The sequence below is a fragment of the Cololabis saira genome, chromosome 24 (genome assembly GCF_033807715.1).
Source record: "Cololabis saira isolate AMF1-May2022 chromosome 24, fColSai1.1, whole genome shotgun sequence".
Classification (NCBI taxonomy): Eukaryota; Metazoa; Chordata; class Actinopteri; order Beloniformes; family Belonidae; genus Cololabis; species Cololabis saira.
The window spans coordinates 964,235-982,752 of record NC_084610.1 but is presented as its reverse complement, the minus strand read 5'-3'; the positions used below and the strand labels follow the sequence as shown (position 1 = coordinate 982,752).

The 18,518-nt window shown below is 44.5% G+C and overlaps 1 protein-coding gene across 1 annotated transcript in view; it reads left to right on the top strand.

Annotated features, from left to right (window-relative positions):
- The first annotated feature begins 448 nt into the window (after window positions 1-448).
- The window catches only part of LOC133425029 (kinesin heavy chain-like), a 47,540-nt gene continuing 29,470 nt past the window's right edge, over window positions 449-18,518 (top strand). The window contains exons 1-4 of the mRNA XM_061715679.1: window positions 449-792; window positions 13,197-13,284; window positions 14,448-14,521; window positions 14,646-14,750. Coding sequence (XP_061571663.1) covers window positions 667-792; window positions 13,197-13,284; window positions 14,448-14,521; window positions 14,646-14,750 — 393 coding nt within the window. The 5' untranslated portion in view covers window positions 449-666. The remainder of the gene's footprint in view (window positions 793-13,196; window positions 13,285-14,447; window positions 14,522-14,645; window positions 14,751-18,518) is intronic.

Here is an 18,518-nt window from a genome sequence, read left to right as displayed (position 1 = left end):
GTTTATGTAAAATATGTTATGTTGATGAGAAAATATGTTTCTCTATTTTTCTTATTTTTGTGAGGGGGGATATATATTGTTTTTCGGCACTACCTTGTTCTCTATAGCTGATATAACATGAATTACTCCTATGTGGAATCAATAAAGTTCTTATTCTTGCCGTCTGAGAAAATTAAATGTATTATATTTGGTGCCTAACTGTTTCCCAAGTATATTAGTGCCTGTGTGAATGAATAAATGAGACGTAAAACGCACATTTCTTTGTAGAAAGGTGCTTTATGAAAATAAGTCCATTTACTTGTATTAGTTTACAGCGCAGTCTTGAACATCCAATATGGCGGCGACGTTGACGTATCGCAGTGCTCCGTGCTGCGTCTACGTGTATACGTCTATGGCCGCGCAGCCTCGGCGTGCCGCGGGAGCGCGCACCCCTCACTGGTCAGCACGATGCGGGTGTCGATGCGCATTCTCCCCTGAGCATCCCAGTGCCAGCCGGGCCGACACCCTCCATCTCCTCCTCCTCCAGGTCCTCCCTGCTGCTCCTTCCCCACACAACGCAGCCTCGGCTCGGATGAAGGTGTTGATGCAGCCGGACGCGTCTCACTTTGTCGTCACTGCTGATTCTTTTCGTGTGGAGGAGGGCCGTCAGCATCAGCATCCGCAGCCATGATGGATGCGGCGGAGTGCGGGGTGCGGGTCATGTGCCGCTTCAGGCCCCTGAACGCGGCCGAGATCACCCGAGGAGACAAATACATCCCCAAGTTCAAGGAGGACGACACCGTGGTCATAGCGGCAAGTTCCCCGACGGTTGTCCTGCTGTCCTGCTGGGGCTGCTCGGGTGTGCGGGGAGATGGGAGGCAGGCAGTACTGGAGTTGTATAAAAGAATCAGGGGGGATGGTGGATTTTATCATATGGGGACAGATAATTTGTGCTGATTACAAATAATATAATATATTACAAATAATAGCAGTGACCAAAACACCTGCAGAAATACTGCAGGAATGACATAGCAGCAGTTAAATGCAGCCTTCTGTAAGCTTTAAATATCCACTGGGCTTACATCAAATACATCAAAACACAACAATAAAAAACCCTTTTCTGAACTTATCAATATGACTCTGTCCTTCACAGGATAAGTAACATGGATCACTGCAAAAACTCAAAATCTTAACAAGAATATTTGTCTTATTTCTAGTTAAAATGTCTAATTTTAGTAAAAAAAATCTCATTACACTTAAAACAAGACTCATCACTGGAAAAAACAACAATTTTCACCTGTTTCAAGTAGATTTTCACTTGAAATAAGTAGAAAAATCTGCCAGTGGAACAAAATTGTTTTTCTTGTAATAAGAAAATAAATCTTGTTCCACTGGCAGATTTTTCTACTTATTTCAAGTGAAAATTTACTTGAAACATGTGTAAATTGTCAAATAAGTAATTTTTCTGGTGTTATTTTTCTGGTGATGACTCTAAATGTTGAAATAGCAGTAAAACCACATTCATTGATGAAATGACATAAGAGATGGAAAGGGAGGATGGCAGTTTTACAGGGAGGATGATTTGGACCGTTTTTATTTCAGGGGGGATGCCATCCCCCCTCATCCTCCCTCAACTCCAGTACTGGATGCAGGTCGTGTGTGTGTGTGTGTGTGTGTGTGTGTGTGTGTGTGTGTGTGTGTGTGTGTGTGTGTGTGTGTGTGTGTGTGTGTGTGTGTGTGTGTGTGTGTGTGTGTGTGTGTGTGTGTGTGTGTGTGTGTGTGCGCGCGGGTAGATGGGATGCAGGTCGTGTGTGTGTCGGGTAGATGTTGGAAGAAAGTCACCTGCAGGCAGCACGCCAAGTGCGCAATCAGCTCCTCCAGCCTGGAAGCTGCATGAAGGCACATATGTTTGCTTTGAAAACAAAACCCTAATCGATTAGTTTCATTGAGGAATTCATAATTTTCTAGGTTTGTTCAACTCAGCAGGGCCGACTCCAACGTTTTGGAGGCCTGATGGATCCTGTTTGGGGGGGCTGCTTTAAAACCCAGGAACAAAACAGCCCTAAAGTTCGGTTCTGCGATAAAGATGCATAAAGATGGCTCCCCATCACACCCCAGCAGACTTCTGGGTTGAGGGGAAGGTGGAAAGAAAGAAACAGTTCCTCTGTTGACCACTGGGGGTTGACTTCAACAGTGAACCAATCTTCACTGACCTCTGAATTCAAATATCAAACTTTATGGAATCAGAATCAGCTTTATTGGCCAAGTTTGAACATGCCAGACAATGATTTTGACTCCGGTTATTTCTCTCACTGTACCCAGATTTAAATAGTAGCAAACATTAAATAAACAAATGTGGCTCTTATTAACATATACAATTAAAAAAGGTGAAAGTCCTTTGTCCATGTTGCAGCATCCTTTGCCGGACACCGGAACCTGCAGGTGGTCGTGGGTGGCTTGTAGCTTGCATTACGGAGCACAAGTCTTTCCCTGACCCTGCACCCCAAACTGGGACTTGCTGATTGGGCCGGAGCTTCGGGAGCTGCGTGCTGGCCTGCGGTCCCCACCCCTGGTCATCCCGTTGCTGGCCCCCCCTTCTCCTCCCTTTTCTCTCTTTTGTCCTGCAGGTGGTCGTGGGTGGCTTGTAGCTTGCATTACGGAGCACAAGTCTTTCCCTGACCCTGCACCCCAACCTGGGACTTGCTGATTGGGCCGGAGCTTCGGGAGCTGCGTGCTGGCCTGCGGTCCCCACCCCTGGTCATCCCGTTGCTGCTTCCACCTGCCTGCTGTACTGTTGCCGTCCCTGACCCACCAGTCTGGCCCTCGGCAGGAGGGTCCCCCCTTATGAGCCTGGTCCTGCTCAAGGTTTCTTCCCTCCTAAAGGGGAGTTTTTCCTTGCTACTGTTTGGCTTAAGGTTTTTCTCCCACTAGGGGAGTTTTTACCTGCCATTGTTTATGTAATAACTGCTCGGGGGTCATGTTCTGGGTATGGGTCTCTGTAAAGCGTCTAGAGACAACTCTGTTGTATTAGACGCTATATAAATAAAATTGAATTGAATTGAATTGAATTGGCCTGGAGCAGCATTATGAGGTAGACATGGTTATTGAAAGGTGCATTGTTACAGCATATGATAGTGGTTATTATTAGGGCCCGAGCACTTACAGTGCGAAGGCCCTATTGTATCTGTAGGAATTCTTCGCGTTATTATTATTATTTTTCTGACAAAAGGAAGGCCTTTTTGCCCCCCTAAACGTGCCCAAAAAGTCACCAAATTTTGCACCCAAGTCAGGCCTGGCGAAAAATTTGATATTTAATGGTTTGCATTAATGGGCGTGGCAAAATAGCTCAACAGCGCCCCCTTGAAAACTTTGTGCCTCAAGCCCCACAATGCGGTTTGTCGTACATGCACGAAAATCGGTACACACCTGTATCATGGCGCAACTTAAAGAAAAGTCTCTGGGCGTCATGTCGAGAAACCGAACAGGAAGTCGGCCATTTTGAATTAATCGTGTCATTTTGACGAAATGAATGCCTTCCTTCGGCAGTTAATACGGCCCGAACCGTAACGTGCACCCAGGTGTGTTATACATCAAAATGTGCGTATCCATCCTCTGACACCACGCATTACTTTTCTCTTTCAAAAGCGTTACCGTGGCGACGCTAGACGCCAAAAAGCGCGCCCACCCTTCATCTGATTGGTTCAAACAGAAAAATCTTTGAGCCTCAAGCCCCATAATACGGTTTGGTGTACATGAACGAAAATCGGTACACAGCTGTATCATGTCGCAACTTAAAGAAAAGTCTCTTGGCGCCATGGCCGAATCCGAACAGGAAGTCGGCCATTTTGAACATTCTGAATTAATCGCGTAATTTTGGAGCAATATATGCCATTCCTTCGAGAATTAATACGGCCCGAACCGTATCATGAACCCAGATGTGTTATACATCAAAATGTGCGTCTCCATCCTGCGACTACGCGCATTACTTTTCTCTTTCAAAAGTGTTACCGTGGCGACGCTAGACGCCAACAAGCGCACCCCCCCTTCATCTGATTGGTCCATATTTGATAGTTCCCCAAAAGGCACCAAATTTGGCACGCAAGCCAGGCCTGGCGATAAATGTGATATTTCATGGTTTGCATTAATGGGCGTGGCAAAATGGCTCAACAGCGCCCCCCGGAAAACTTTGTGCCTCAAGCCCCACAATACGGTTTGACGTACATGCACGAAAATCGCTACACACCTCTATCATGGCACAACTTAAAGAAAAGTCTCTTGGAGCCATGGCCGAAACCCAGGTACTTTTCTCTTTCAAAAGCGTTACCGTGGCGATGCTAGACGCCAAAAAGCACGCCCACCCATCATCTGATTGGTTCAGACAGAAAAAACTTTGCGCCTCAAGCCCCATAATACGGTTTGACGTACATGAACGAAAATCGGTACACACCTGTATCATGTCGCAACGAAAAGAAAAGTCTCTTGGCGCCATGGCCGAAACCGAACAGGAAGTCGGCCATTTTGGACATTCTGAATTAATCGCGTAATTTTGGAGCAATTTATGCCATTCATTTGAGAATTAATATGGCCCGAACCGTAATGGGCACCCAGGTGTGTTATACATCAAAATGTGCGTCTACATCCTGCGACACCACGCATTACTTTTCTCTTTCAAAAGTGTTACCGTGGCGACGCTAGACGCCAAAAGGCGCGCCCCCCCTTCATGTGATTGGTCCATATTTGATAGTTCTCCAAAAGTCACCAAATTTTGCATGCAAGCCAGACTTGGCGATAAATTTGATATTTCATGGTTCACATTAATGGGCGTGGCCTAACGGCTCAACAGCGCCCCCTAGAATACTTTTATCTGCCATAACCTTTGAATGGTTTGACATAGGAAGTTGTGGGTGGTGTCATGGGACTCTGTAATGAGTCCTTAAGCTTCGTTGGCCTTAATTAGCCCCGCCCCTTCTTCTGATTGGTTGTCCCTTTTTTCTGCTATAACTTTTTAATGGTTTGACATAGAGAGTAGTGGGTGGTGTCATGGGACTTTCTACTGAGTTATTAAACTTCGTTGGCCTTAATTAGCCCCGCCCCTTCTTCTGATTGGTTGTCCCGAATTTCTGCTATAACTTTGGAATGTTTTGACATAGGGAGTCGTGGGTGGGGTCATCAAATTTTTTATGGAGTCCTTTACCTTCATTGGCTTGAATTAGCCCCGCCCCTTCTTCTGATTGGTTGTCCCTTTTTTATAATAAAATCGCCACGAGCCGCCAGTCGCTCTCGCGCTGACTCCCGCTTCCTGATTCAAACGTCTGCCGGCCCCGCCCCCCGACCAATCAGTGGCGCGGAGGGTGATGACTGCCCCGCCCCCCGACCAATCAGTGGCGAGTAGGGTGATGACGGCCCCGCCCCCCGACCAATCAGCTCCCTGTAATGTGGTGACGTCAGAAATATTCCCGGCTCAGCCCGGTTACAACCTTGGCAGAATGGTTACAGAAAAAGTAATAATTAAAATAGTAGGGTTTTACTAATATTTATAACTTACAAATATTTAAAAAAATTAGAAAAAAACAGTTCGAGACCTATATCCCTAAATATCGATATGTTGGTCTCTCCTAAGCCAGTAGGTCAAATAGAAAGAAGTAGCTGAGTCTTAGCTCAGCCAGAGCGTTCCCGTCTTTGGAGTCAGATATCCAGAGTTCGATTCCAGCAGTATCCAGATATTTTTGTCAGCGATTTTTTTTTTTCTACATCAAAATGTGCGTCCCTGTCCTGCAACGACGCACATTACTTTTCTCTTTCAAAAGTGTTACCGTGGCAACGCGAGACACCAAAAAAGTGCGCCCACCCTTCATCTGATTGGTTCAGACGGAAAAAACTTTGTGCCGCAAGGCCCATAATACGGTCTGACGTACATGAACGAAAATCGGTACACACCTGTATCATGTCGCAACTTAAAGAAAAGTCTCTTGGCGCCATGGCCGAAATTGAACAGGAAGTCGGCCATTTTGAATTAATTGTGTAATTTTGGCGCAATTAATGCCTTTCCTTCGGCAATTAATACGGCCCGAACCGTAATGTGCACCCAGGTGAGTTATACCTCAAAAGGTGCGTCTCCATCTTGCGACTACGCGCATTACTTTTCTCTTTCAAAAGTGTTACCGTGGCGATGCTAGACGCCAAAAACCGTGCCGCCTTCATCTGATTGGTCCATATTTGATAGTTCTCCAAAAGACACCAAATTTTGCATGCAAGCCAGGCCTGGCGATAAATTTGATATTTCATGGTTTGCATTAATGGGCGTGGCAAAATGGCTCAACAGCGCCCCCCGGAAAAATTTTCTCTGCCATAACTTTTGAATGGTTTGACATAAAGAGTCGTGGGTGGTGTCATGGAACTCGGTATTGAGTCCTTGACCATAATTGGTGAAAATTAGCCCCGCCCCTTCTTTTGATTGGTTGTCCCTATTTCCTGCTATAACTTTTGAATGGTTTGACATGGGGAGTCGTGGGTGGTGTCATCAGACTCTGTATGGAGTCCTTGACCTTCATTGGCCTGAATTAGCCCCGCCCCTTCTTCTGATTGGTTGTCTCTTTTTTCTGCTATAACTTTTGAATGGTTTGACATAGGAAGTCGTTGGTGTTGTCATTTCTGATATGCTTATGGGGGGCAGTGGCCGTGAGTGCGAGGGCCCGTTCATCGCTGCTTGCAGCTTTAATTATTATTATTATTGCACTGAATTATTATTATTGCATTGAATAAATAGGGGTGTCAATCAGCGGGTTAATCAATTACAGGCATATTAATTTATTTTTTAATCTCTAACTTTACTTTTTCTGTTTGCGAGTTGCCTTTATTTGGAACTCTGTTTGCTATGGGTTTCCTGTGCTTTTTTTTTTTCAAATTTTATTTTAAGATTTTAAACACAGTCAGAACATTGACCATGAACAATACAAAGTCTGGCATAAAAAAAGCAGATACATTACAAGACATACATTGAATGAAGTCCATAGGATATTGCATAGTAACATAAATATGATTAAAGATACATCCTAGGATGCACTGGGACACATCATCAGTGATGTGCCTGAGATCATCGGGGGTTTCGGGTCTTTCAACAATCATACCCCCTCCTTCAGGTGACCCAGCCGGGGTTGATCAAGCCCCGACTTGTGTCCCAGTAGCATTGGCCCACAGATCGCTCCTCCTGATCCAAAGCCATCTCGAGGCTCTCTCTGCTGCCTCCATGGTGGACTTGATGGCTTTCCTTTTTGCAGCCCCCGTAATACCAAGCAGCGTGAACACCTTGCAGAGGGAGCGGCCAGCAAACCCTCTGCAGCCTACTTCAATCGGCTCACAGCGTGCCTTCCAGCCTCTTCTTTGGCATTGCTCGACCAGCTCCTGGTACTTTGACCGCTTCCGCTCGTTTGCCTCCTCTATTCGGTCCTCCCAGGGAACTGTCAGTTCTATCAGTACCACCTGCCTTGAAGAAACTGATGAAAGCACGATGTCTGGCCTCAAAGATGTTGTAGTGATGTAATCTGGAAACTTGAGCTGCTTGCCCAAGTCCACACGTAGATCCCAGTCAACTGCTGAGGTGAGGAGGCCGGCTGCTGGTTTGGGCTGTGACTGCGGCTGCTCTCCAGCCCTGATAAAGGCAATGTTCCTGTTGCCGGGTTGTTGCTTGCTGCTGTTGCGTTTGGCCACGGTGGTGGAGATGGCTTCAGCAACTGTCTTCAGCACTTGGTCGTGCCGCCAACGGTAGCGGCCCTCCCCCAGGGCTTTAGAGCAGCTGCTTAAGATGTGTTCCAGAGAGCCTTTCCTGGAACACAGCGCACAGGCAGGAGAGTCAACCATGCCCCAGAGATGGAGATTGGCTGGGCTGGGTAGGACATCATAGACAGCTTGGACCATGAACTTGATGCGCTGGGGTTCAGCCTGCCTGAACTCAGACCAGGGCACCTTCCTCTCCAGCGCTCCCTCCCATCTTGTCCATGCTCCTTGCTGCTGCATGCCCACCATCCTACTGGTCCGTTCCTCCTCAACCCCTGCCCGCACCTCCTTCAGGACTAGCTGGCGTTTGTCCTTACCTCGAACCTTCTCATAGCGAGGTTGAGGAATGGCTCCCAGTCCTGCACGGCCTGTTGCAACGGTGCCCACCAGAGCCCTATGTCTCAGTCGAGACTCAGCCACCTCCAGGCCTTCCTGAGCCCTCCACTTCCTATGAGAGTAAGTTAAATAAAATTAAATAAAACTAAGTAAGACATTACTTAGTCTCCAAATATTCCTTAAATTATGTGTATGTGTTTTTATTTTGGGCTTCTTGTGCTTGAGTTGTGGGAGGAAAACAAAACAATGGAACGTCACAGCTTGCAGTGGACGTTGATTGGCTGTCCCGGTGTGTGGGCGTGGTCTCAGTGTGTGGGCGTGGTCTCGGTGTGTGGGCGTGGTCTCTCTGTGTGGGCGTGGCTAGCAGACGCTGCTAGGCTCCCATGGAAAGTGAAAATGGAGGAGCATGTGAACGTTTTCGGTCCAGTAATTGGGAAATGTACATTTCTAAAAAACCCCGACGGCACCTTTGATAAAGGTAGATTGATATGTGTTTTTTGTGGAAAGGAATTTGGTTACCAGCTAAAGTTTAGCTAACGCATGCGCAGCCACAGCTAACGTTAGCAGCAATGGTGTTGCCATAACAACGTACAACGGTCTTCTCAGCCCCCGGGTCTGGCGCTCAGAAGGCACGCCGATTTTTTTCCAGTGGCCAGTCGCGGTACTGCAACCAAAAATCCCATGGGACCCAGAAAGCTTTTTTCCCATAGACCGCAATAGTAAAAGAGAAGCCTCTAAAACTGTTCACAGGACACCTCCAGCTGTAATCCCCGGCAATTACTAATCTTTGTATTCTATATTTTTAAGTCATGGACTTTATATCCGTCAAAAATGTTTAATAACGGCCAGAAAAGTCAAAGAAAAGTCTCTTTCTGGGCGTGACGACACGGCTGACGTCACAGCCGTGTCCGTGCATTCCAGGGATGTTTTATATTAATATATATTATATAATTATATTATATTAATACATTAATAATATATGTAATGCTATACATGTAATAATATACATTAATTAAGATATTATATTAATACATCCATCCATCCATCCATTGTCCACCGCATTATCCGAGTCCGGGTCGCGGGGGCAGCAGTCGGAGCAGGGATCCCCAGACTTCCCTCTCCCCGGACACTTCCTCCAGCTCTTCCGGGGGGACTCCAAGGCGTTCCCAGGCCAGCCGAGTGACGTAGTCACTCCAGCGTGTCCTGGGTCTTCCTCGGGGCCTCCTCCCGGTGGGACATGCCCGGAACACCTCACGAGGGAGGCGTCCAGGGGGCATCCTATACAGGTGCCCGAGCCACCTCAGCTGGCTCCTCTCGATGTGGAGCAGCGGCTCTACTCCGAGCTCCTCCCGGGTGACAGAGCTCCTCACCCTATCTCTAAGGGAGCGCCCCGCCACCCTGCGGAGGAAACTCATTTCGGCCGCTTGTATCCGGGATCCTGTTCTTTCGGTCATGACCCAGAGTTCATGACCATAGGTGAGGGTGGGAACGTAGATCGACCGGTAAACCGAGAGCTTTGCCTTTCAGCTCAGCTCCCTCTTCACCACGACGGACCGATACAATGACCGCATTACTGCGGCCGCCGCACCGATCCGCCTGTCAATCTCGCGCTCCGTTCTCCCCTCACTTGTGAACAAGACCCCAAGATACTTAAACTCCTCCACCTGAGGCAGGAACTCTCCCCCGACCTGGAGGGTGCAAGCCACCTTTTTCCGGTCGAGAACCATGGCCTCAGACTTAGAGGTGCTGATTCTCATCCCAGCTGCTTCACACTCGGCTGCAAACCGCCCCAGTGCATGCTGAATGTCCTGGCTCAAGGGAGCCAACAGGAAAACGTCATCCGCAAAAAGCAGAGATGAAATCAAGTGGCTCCCGAACCGTACCCCCTCCGGCACTTGGCTGCGCCTAGAAATTCTGTCCATAAAAATAATGAACAGAACCGGTGACAAAGGGCAGCCCTGCCGGAGTCCAACACGCACCGGGAACAGGTCTGACTTACTGCCGGAAATGCGAACCAAGCTCCTGCTCCGGTCATACAGGGACCGTACAGCCCTCAGCAGAGGGCCTCCGACCCCATACTCTCGGAGCACCCCCCAAAGGATGCCACGTGGGACACGGTCGAAAGCCTTCTCCAAGTCCACAAAACACATGTGGACTGGTTGGGCAAACTCCCATGCGCCCTCGAGCGGAGGGTGTAGAGCTGGTCCAGCGTTCCACGGCCAGGGCGAAAACCGCATTGTTCCTCTTGAATCCGAGGTTTGACTATCGGCCGAATTCTCCTCTCCAGCACCCTGGAATAGACTTTCCCCGGGAGGCTGAGGAGTGTGATTCCCCGGTAGTTGGAACACACCCTCCGGTCCCCCTTTTTGAAGAGAGGGACCACCACCCCGGTCTGCCAGTCCAGAGGCACTGTCCCCGACTGCCACGCAATGCTGCAGAGGCGTGTCAGCCACGACAGCCCCGCAACATCCAGAGACTTGAGGTACTCAGGGCGGATCTCATCCACCCCCGGTGCCTTGCCACCGAGGAGCTTCCGAACTACCTCGGTGACTTCAGCTTGGGTGATGAATGAATCAACCTCTGAATCCTCAGCTTCTGCTTCCTCGACGGAAGGCGTGTCAGTGGGATTGAGGAGATCCTCGAAGTATTCCTTCCACCGCCCGACGATGTCCCCAGTCGAGGTCAACAGCTCCCCTCCTCCACTGTAAACAGTGTTGGCGGAGCACTGCTTCCCCCTCCTGAGGCGCCGGATGGTTTGCCAGAATTTCCTCGAGGCTGACCGATAGTCCTCCTCCATGGCCTCCCCGAACTTTTCCCAGACCCGAGTTTTTGCTTCCGCGACCGCCCGGGCTGCAGTCCGCTTGGCCTGCCGGTACCCGTCAGCTGCCTCGGGAGTCCGCCGAGCTAGCCATGCTCGGTAGGACTCCTTCTTCAGCTTGACGGCATCCCTTACTTCCGGTGTCCACCACCGGGTTCGGGGACCTTACGGCCGCAGCTCCAGACAGCCACGTCAACAATGGAAGTGGAGAACATGGTCCATTCGGACTCAATGTCTCCGGCCTCCCTCGGAATCCGGTCAAAGCTCTCCCGGAGGTGGGAGTTGAAGACCTCCCTGACAGGGGAATCTGCCAGACGTTCCCAGCAGACCCTCACGATACGCTTGGGTCTTCCAGGTCTGACCAGCTTCCTCCCCTGCCAGCGGATCCAACTCACCACCAGGTGGTGATCAGTTGACAGCTCAGCCCCTCTCTTCACCCGAGTGTCCAAGACATACGGCCGGAGGTCAGATGACACGACTGCAAAGTCGATCATTGACCTCCGGCCTAGGGTGTCCTGGTGCCACGTGCACTGATGGACACCCTTATGCTCGAACATGGTGTTCGTGATGGACAAACTGTGACTCGCACAGAAGTCCAATAACAAAACACCGCTCGGGTTCAGATCGGGGAGGCCGTACCTCCCAATCACACCTCTCCAGGTATCACTGTCACTGCCCACGTGAGCTCTGAAGTCCCCCAACAGAACGATGGAGTCCCCAGTTGGGGCACTTTCCAGCACCCCTCCCAGGGCCGATTTACATTTGACACACTTCCATAAAAGGTTTAGCACTCCCCGTCGGGGAATCAAACCCCGGTCTCCCGCGTGACAGGCGGGGATACTCACCACTATACTAACGAGGAGATGAACGGAGCACTGCATCTGTTCAAGTTTGTTAAAAAAGTAAATTGATAACTTTACAAAGCTACTTTTTTGTTGTTATACAGCTTAAGAAAACTCAAATATCCTATCTCAAAAAATTAGAATATTTTGGGAATCTTAATCTTAAACTGTAAGCCATAATCAGCAATATTAAAATAATAAAAGGCTTGCAATATTTCAGTTGATTTGTAATGAATCCAGAATGTATGACATTTTATTTTTTTTAATTGCATTACAGAAAATAAAGAACTTTATCACAATATTCTAATTTTCTGAGACAGTCCTGTATGTCAATGAAGGAAGACACCTCAAGTTGAGGACTTTTCTCAGCAATTTTTAGGTGTGATTAATTAGATTAGTTAATTACAGATCTTAATTAATTAATCTCAATATTTTTAATGACTTGACAGCACTAGGAATAAATTAAAGTATTTCCAGGAGTTTCCGGTTGGAGCTCGGCTGGAGCTTGGCCTGCCTTCATTGACATGTTTCCGTCGCCGTACCTGATTCAGTCAGGATGAACGTCAGGTCTCCAGCATCACAGGTTTGGGTTAACTTGTCTAGTTTTGGATTAACGGGGATTGAGCAGACTCGGTTCCTGCGGAGCGTTTCCCAGGGTGCCAGCATCAGAAGTTACAACATCCAGGTCAGCATCTTCTCATCCTCCATCTGAGGTTGATTTAAAACCACAGGAAAACATTCCCTGAATCTAGAGCTGTCTTAAATTAAAACCATGATCCACATGCACTGATACAAATACTGGATTTGAGAGCAGGGTCCTGGTCCGGTTCAGGATGCAGCCCTGCATCACCGTAGTGGTGCGTTGGTACCCAGACCCACTTCTGTCCAACGGACCAACCGCTCCATCAATCAACCAAAGCATGCTGCCATGGCAACCGTGGGTGCTGAGAGCTGGCTTTTTACAGGGATAAAGATTTTAGCTCTGAGAGGAAGAGTGGGAGGGGATGATGGATGATGTGACTGGAAAACCCTCCATGTTACTGGAGCGTCTCCAGCCAGAGGTTATGTGCGGGAGGTTGTTGGTGTTTTCTTCTTCTGTGTGTATTAAAACATAATAAAAGTGATCCAGAGCATCATCAAAATGAATAAATGACCAAATGTATTCATAATGATGCAAAACATATAGTTTAGAAACATTTAAAGACAAAATTGGGGATTTTTTTGCTTTTAATTAACAATAAAAACGTCACTTGCTGTGTATTATTTCACACGTCAGACGTTAACCCATTAAATGTCGTCCATTTGTTTGTGAACTGACGACTTTAGAGCGTCGAGTTTGCTGTGAATCCTTTAAGATATTGATCTTTTTCTCCAAACGGACGTTTCCTAGAGTTGTAGATGTGTTGTTACCGTGACAACCACAACGTTTGTGTTTTTGTATTGTACAGGGTAAACCGTACATGTTCGACCGAGTGCTGCCGCCCAACACCACGCAGGGGCACGTGTACGACCAGTGTGCCAAGCAGATCGTCAAAGGTATGTGAGCAGTCGCTCACTTTTAATGTTTATACCCTTTAAATGATTTGTTTTTATTCGTCAGAGTAGGGCTGTAGTACATGTAGTACAATAAAGTACTACCAGCTAGGAATGGGCAGTGTGGACTAAAAAATGTATCACGATCATTTCTGGCATTTATCCCGATAACGATAAAAATGACGATAAAAAAATACCAATTCAACTCCATCTTTGTAACTATAAATCTATCACCACATTCAGTCTTTGGAGCCAAAACACTGCTCTAAAAGATACTAAATATACTAAACGTCATCAATGGCAATTTATCTTTCTTTCTTTCTTTCTTTCTTTCTTTCTTTCTTTCTTTCTTTCTTTCTTTCTTTCTTTCTTTCTTTCTTTCTTTCTTTCTTTCTTTCTTTCTTTCTCTCTCTCTTTCTTTCTTTCTTTCTTTCTTTCTTTCTTTCTTTCTTTCTTTCTTTCTTTCTTTCTTTCTTTCTTTCTTTCTTTCTTTATTTCTTTCTTTATTTCTTTCTTTCTTTCTCCCTTCCTTTCTTTCTTTCTTTCTTTCTCCCTTCCTTCTTTCCTCTTTTCTCATTTCTTTCTTTTTTTCTTTCTTTCTTTCTTTCTTTCTTTCTTTCTTTCTTTCTTTCTTTCTTTCTCCCTTCCTTCTTTCCTCTTTTCTCATTTCTTTCTTTTTTTCTTTCTTTCTTTCTTTCTTTCTTTCTCCCTTCCTTCTTTCCTCTTTTCTCCTTTCTTTCTTTCATTCATTCTTTCTCTTTTTCTTTCTTTCTTTCTTTCTTTCTTTCTTTCTTTCTTTCTTTCTTTCTTTCTTTCTTTCTTTCTTTCTCCCTTCCTTCTTTTCTCCCTTCCTTCTTTCTTCCTGCTCTCTCCTTCCTTCCTTCCTTCCTTCCTTCCTTCCTTCCTTCCTTCCTTCCTTCCTTCCTTCCTTCCTTCACGTGCGTGGATTTAACGCAGAATCATAAATCAGTTTTACACAAAAACGTCATCAACGGGAATTTATGGTTTTTACCGTGAGATGACAAATTCTTACCGTGGGGATTTTTTTGACGGATTATCACCCATTCCTACTACCAGCAGTACTTTATTGTAGTGAGTCTTTAAAATTCAGGTTAATTTCATAAGCTGCATAGAAAAAGTCAATAATCTTCTAGTTGTTTTTCCAGATGTGTTGGCCGGTTACAACGGGACCATCTTTGCGTACGGACAGACGTCGTCGGGGAAAACGCACACCATGGAGGTAAACGGCCAGCACTTCCAACACCGTACTTTCCCAGTCAGATGTTTGTCTTTAAACTCTTCTCATAGTTCAGTGTGGTCTCTGAGGGTCTTGAGTAAAGCTAACTAGTGTTGGTTGTGGTCAGGGCAAACTCCACGACCCGCAGCTGATGGGCATCATCCCTCGCATCTCCCACGACATCTTTGACCACATCTACTCCATGGACGAGAACCTGGAGTTCCACATCAAGGTAGATGCACGTCCAGCTGTCTGCCGGGGCCGGACTGCCTTTTTTCATTTATTGTTCAGAGTACGAGCTGCAGCTATCGAATATTTTAGTAATACATAAGATGTTAGATGTTGGTAACACTTTACAATAAGGGTCCCTTAATTAACGTTAGTTAATGCATTATTAAGCATTAATTAACAGTTTAATAATAGTTAAATAACCATTATTATGTATTACTTAACATTAATTAGCATATTAGTTAATGCATTAATAAACAGTTAGTTAATGCATTATTAAGCATTGATTAACAGTGTAATAATAGTTAAATAACCATTATTATGTATTACTTAACATTAATTAGCATATTAGCTAATGCATTAATAAACAGTTAATTAATGCCTACTGCTCAGAGTTAATTAATACATTAGTAAGCATGAATAAACGTTACATGATGTAATTATTTATCCTTATGTATGCATTACTTAGTATAAAGTAATACATTAGTTAATACATAAGTAAAACGTTAATAATGTCCCTAGTAATCATTTACTAATGGTGTTTATTTGGAGTGAATATGCATTAAGTAACAGCTACCTAATACATCTACTAATCATTCACTAATGGTGTACATGTTTACTGGATGGGCATTATTAAACAACTATTTAGAGTCTTAAGTAATCATTTCCTAATGGTGCTGTGTATGTTATCAGGTAGCTTACCTGACCTTATGAACGGTAACCTGACATAAACCTTAATAAATGTATAGGAGTGGCTCATAACCATTACTTAACCATTAGTAAAGGCTTGCTGGACCCTTATTGTAAAGTGTAACACATTTATCCCTTAGGTAACACATTATTAATGCTTAACTGCCTCATAAGCATTACTTAACCATAATTAACCATTAGTAAATACTATTCTGGACCCTTATTGTAAAGTGTAACACATGTATCCCTTAGGTAACACATTATTAATGCTTAACTGCCTCATAAGCATTACTTGACCATAGTTAACCATTAGTAAATTAAGCAATCACATATAAAGAAGTTTACACTTTTTATTTAAAACAAAATAAAACAGATTTTAACAGATAACATTTGTTATATATATATATATATATATATATATATATATATATATATATATATATATATATATATATATATATATATATATATATATATATATATATATACACACACACACACATCTGTGATAACAGATACCTAACAATAATTCGCACAGAGGAGATCTTTGAACAAACATTATTTAGTAACATAATACAATAACACAGTATGATAGGCTGCCCTCTGTTTATCCTCCCTGGAAATGTCTGCTCCCTTTTGACATGATGAGCTATGAGTGGCACCAGTTCTCTCCTCCCCCTCTTCTCCACCAAGCAAAGCACCGGCTTCCCTGGATGTCTTCGCCCTGGCCGCCTCCGCGTGCTTTGCACCCCCAGCATCCCGAACACCCACTTCCTCCGCTTCCAGCCCCCAGCCATCCTGCCCCTTCCATACTGTGTTTTGGGGAAAATGACAGAACAAGAAACAAGATTATTAACCTTGTGTCAGATGCATTTATAATGTTAGCAGGAATAAAGTTGACAAATCTGATTAGACAAAGTAAAATGCAAGATTTCCATGGAATGGATGATTACTATAGCCAAATTTAAGAGTTTCTATAGGAATGATTCTGTCCCATTCTGTTTTTCATCACTATAAGCATGAACATTATAAATGATGGGCTGCTGTTTCAACTTGGCTTCTGTCGATCGGCAATCCAATCGTTTCACTGCGATTCAGAAGACAATCAACAATGTTTTTTTTTCTTGCCGATGTTATAAAACATACACACATGCTGCTACAGCTGTGTAGCGCCCCACCCATTGTGCTCTGGCTCAGCTGATCGACGCTCAGACAGCAGTTAGATCTTGAAGTTTTTAACTATTTTTATACACACAAAGTACAGCCAAATACCAGGCTAAAAAATACAGTATAGATCTCCACATTAGGATGGTGGACCAGAGCATGTGAGGGAAACAGAGCAGGTGAGAATTTTCTTGCTCCTTGCTTACAGACCTGTCCAAAAAAGCAGCGTTGTACACTTAAACCCAAACCTGGCATCGTCAGATTCCAGTATGAGTTCTGTTTCAGATCTCTTCCCTCCCACAGTTTGAATAATAATTTAATCAATTACATACTTTTCGATAACAAACAGATCCAGCTAGAAAACAAGCTGGTTGTAGGTCAGGTATGGGTGGCCCTGGAGCTAAATTGGAGCGGGATGGAGCAGGAGCGCTGGTACAACTTTTAAAATAAAAATCCGCACCCTGCTCCCTGCTGGAGGCCGCATATTTGCACTTCGCCACCAACTTTTACTGTTGCGCTTGTATTTGGTGCCTTTTGCATCTTCAATTGGTAAATGTCTTTGACATAACATTTAAACTCTTCTTTCTAAACATATTTCTGATAATTGCACATGATTTTGTAATGTTTTACCTCAAAATTCTGATCAAAATTTACATATTGAATCTTTGAATATACTAATTAATTTTTCCACATTGGTGATGTGGTTATAACTAGTCTCGTTTCCAAACTCTAATATTTCAAAATGATTGTCTGGGAAGTTCCACCTCAATTTTGTAAAAATAAGCGGGTGTCTGGGTGGAAACGTTTTGTGAGTTTAAAAAAAAACAGTGTTGCAAAACCAACCAACAGTCTTTTAGGGTGGGCCTTTCGTTGCTAACATTGCTGACGTTTCTGGCAAGGTGTGTGCAAAGCAGAGCTAACCAATCATTGGTTGAGGATGAAAGACTAACACAGATTTTCATTTAATTTCATTAACTTGTTCTGCCCATGGAAACATTCAAATTGTACCAAAGGAAATAGCAAACAGTTGCATCTTTATCCATGTTCAGAAAGGAGCAGGAAAAAGAAAACTCTTATTTAACCTGCCTATTTTACCTATTTTACCTTTTCAAGGAAGCTGGTTGCAACCAGCAGTAGCACTATTACAAAATCCTGCACTAACTTCCCCAGACATTCAAGTCTTGTCCAGTCTCGACCTGAACGTTGGGCATCACAAGACTAAGTCATAATTAATAATATAAAAAGTTACCTTTCTTTTATGTCTGAAGTGACTCATCTATGATCACGAAATGCTCCTTCCCCCAATTCTCTGTCCTTCTCTATGATGCAGCCTCTCCATCGCTGTCACGCAGACCCCCCGTTGCTTTGCCATTCTTGAAAGAGTTCTTGAGGATGCAGCAATGTTGTCCATCATGAAATCAAGCTGGCGAATAATAATAATAATAATAATAATAATAATAATAATAATAATAAAAATAATAATAATAAAAAAAATAAAAATAAAATAATAATAATAATAATAATAATAATAATAATAATAATAATAATAATAACAATAATAATAACAATAATAATACTGACCAAAAAAGTTATCCCACAATGTTAGCCAAAGTTACCTACCATTCAAATCGGTCCACAGATCCACAATCTTTTTCTTCAGCTTCATTTTGTGATGGCACCGGTTGCACTTGACTTTCCATCTCAGTATTTTTTTCTTTTGGAGCCATTCAATTAGTTTGAGGTGTTTGTGTTTTTTTGCCTTCTGTCAGCTCACTCAACTTGTTTGCTAACTTTAACCCACGCATGTCGTGTGCTCCTAAAATGAAACGTGCAGCTTGGTAAATGGCTATCCTGTTAAAATTACTGTCCGTCCTGCCAGAAAATTCTGCTCCTCCTACAAGGCAGTTACACCCAGGTT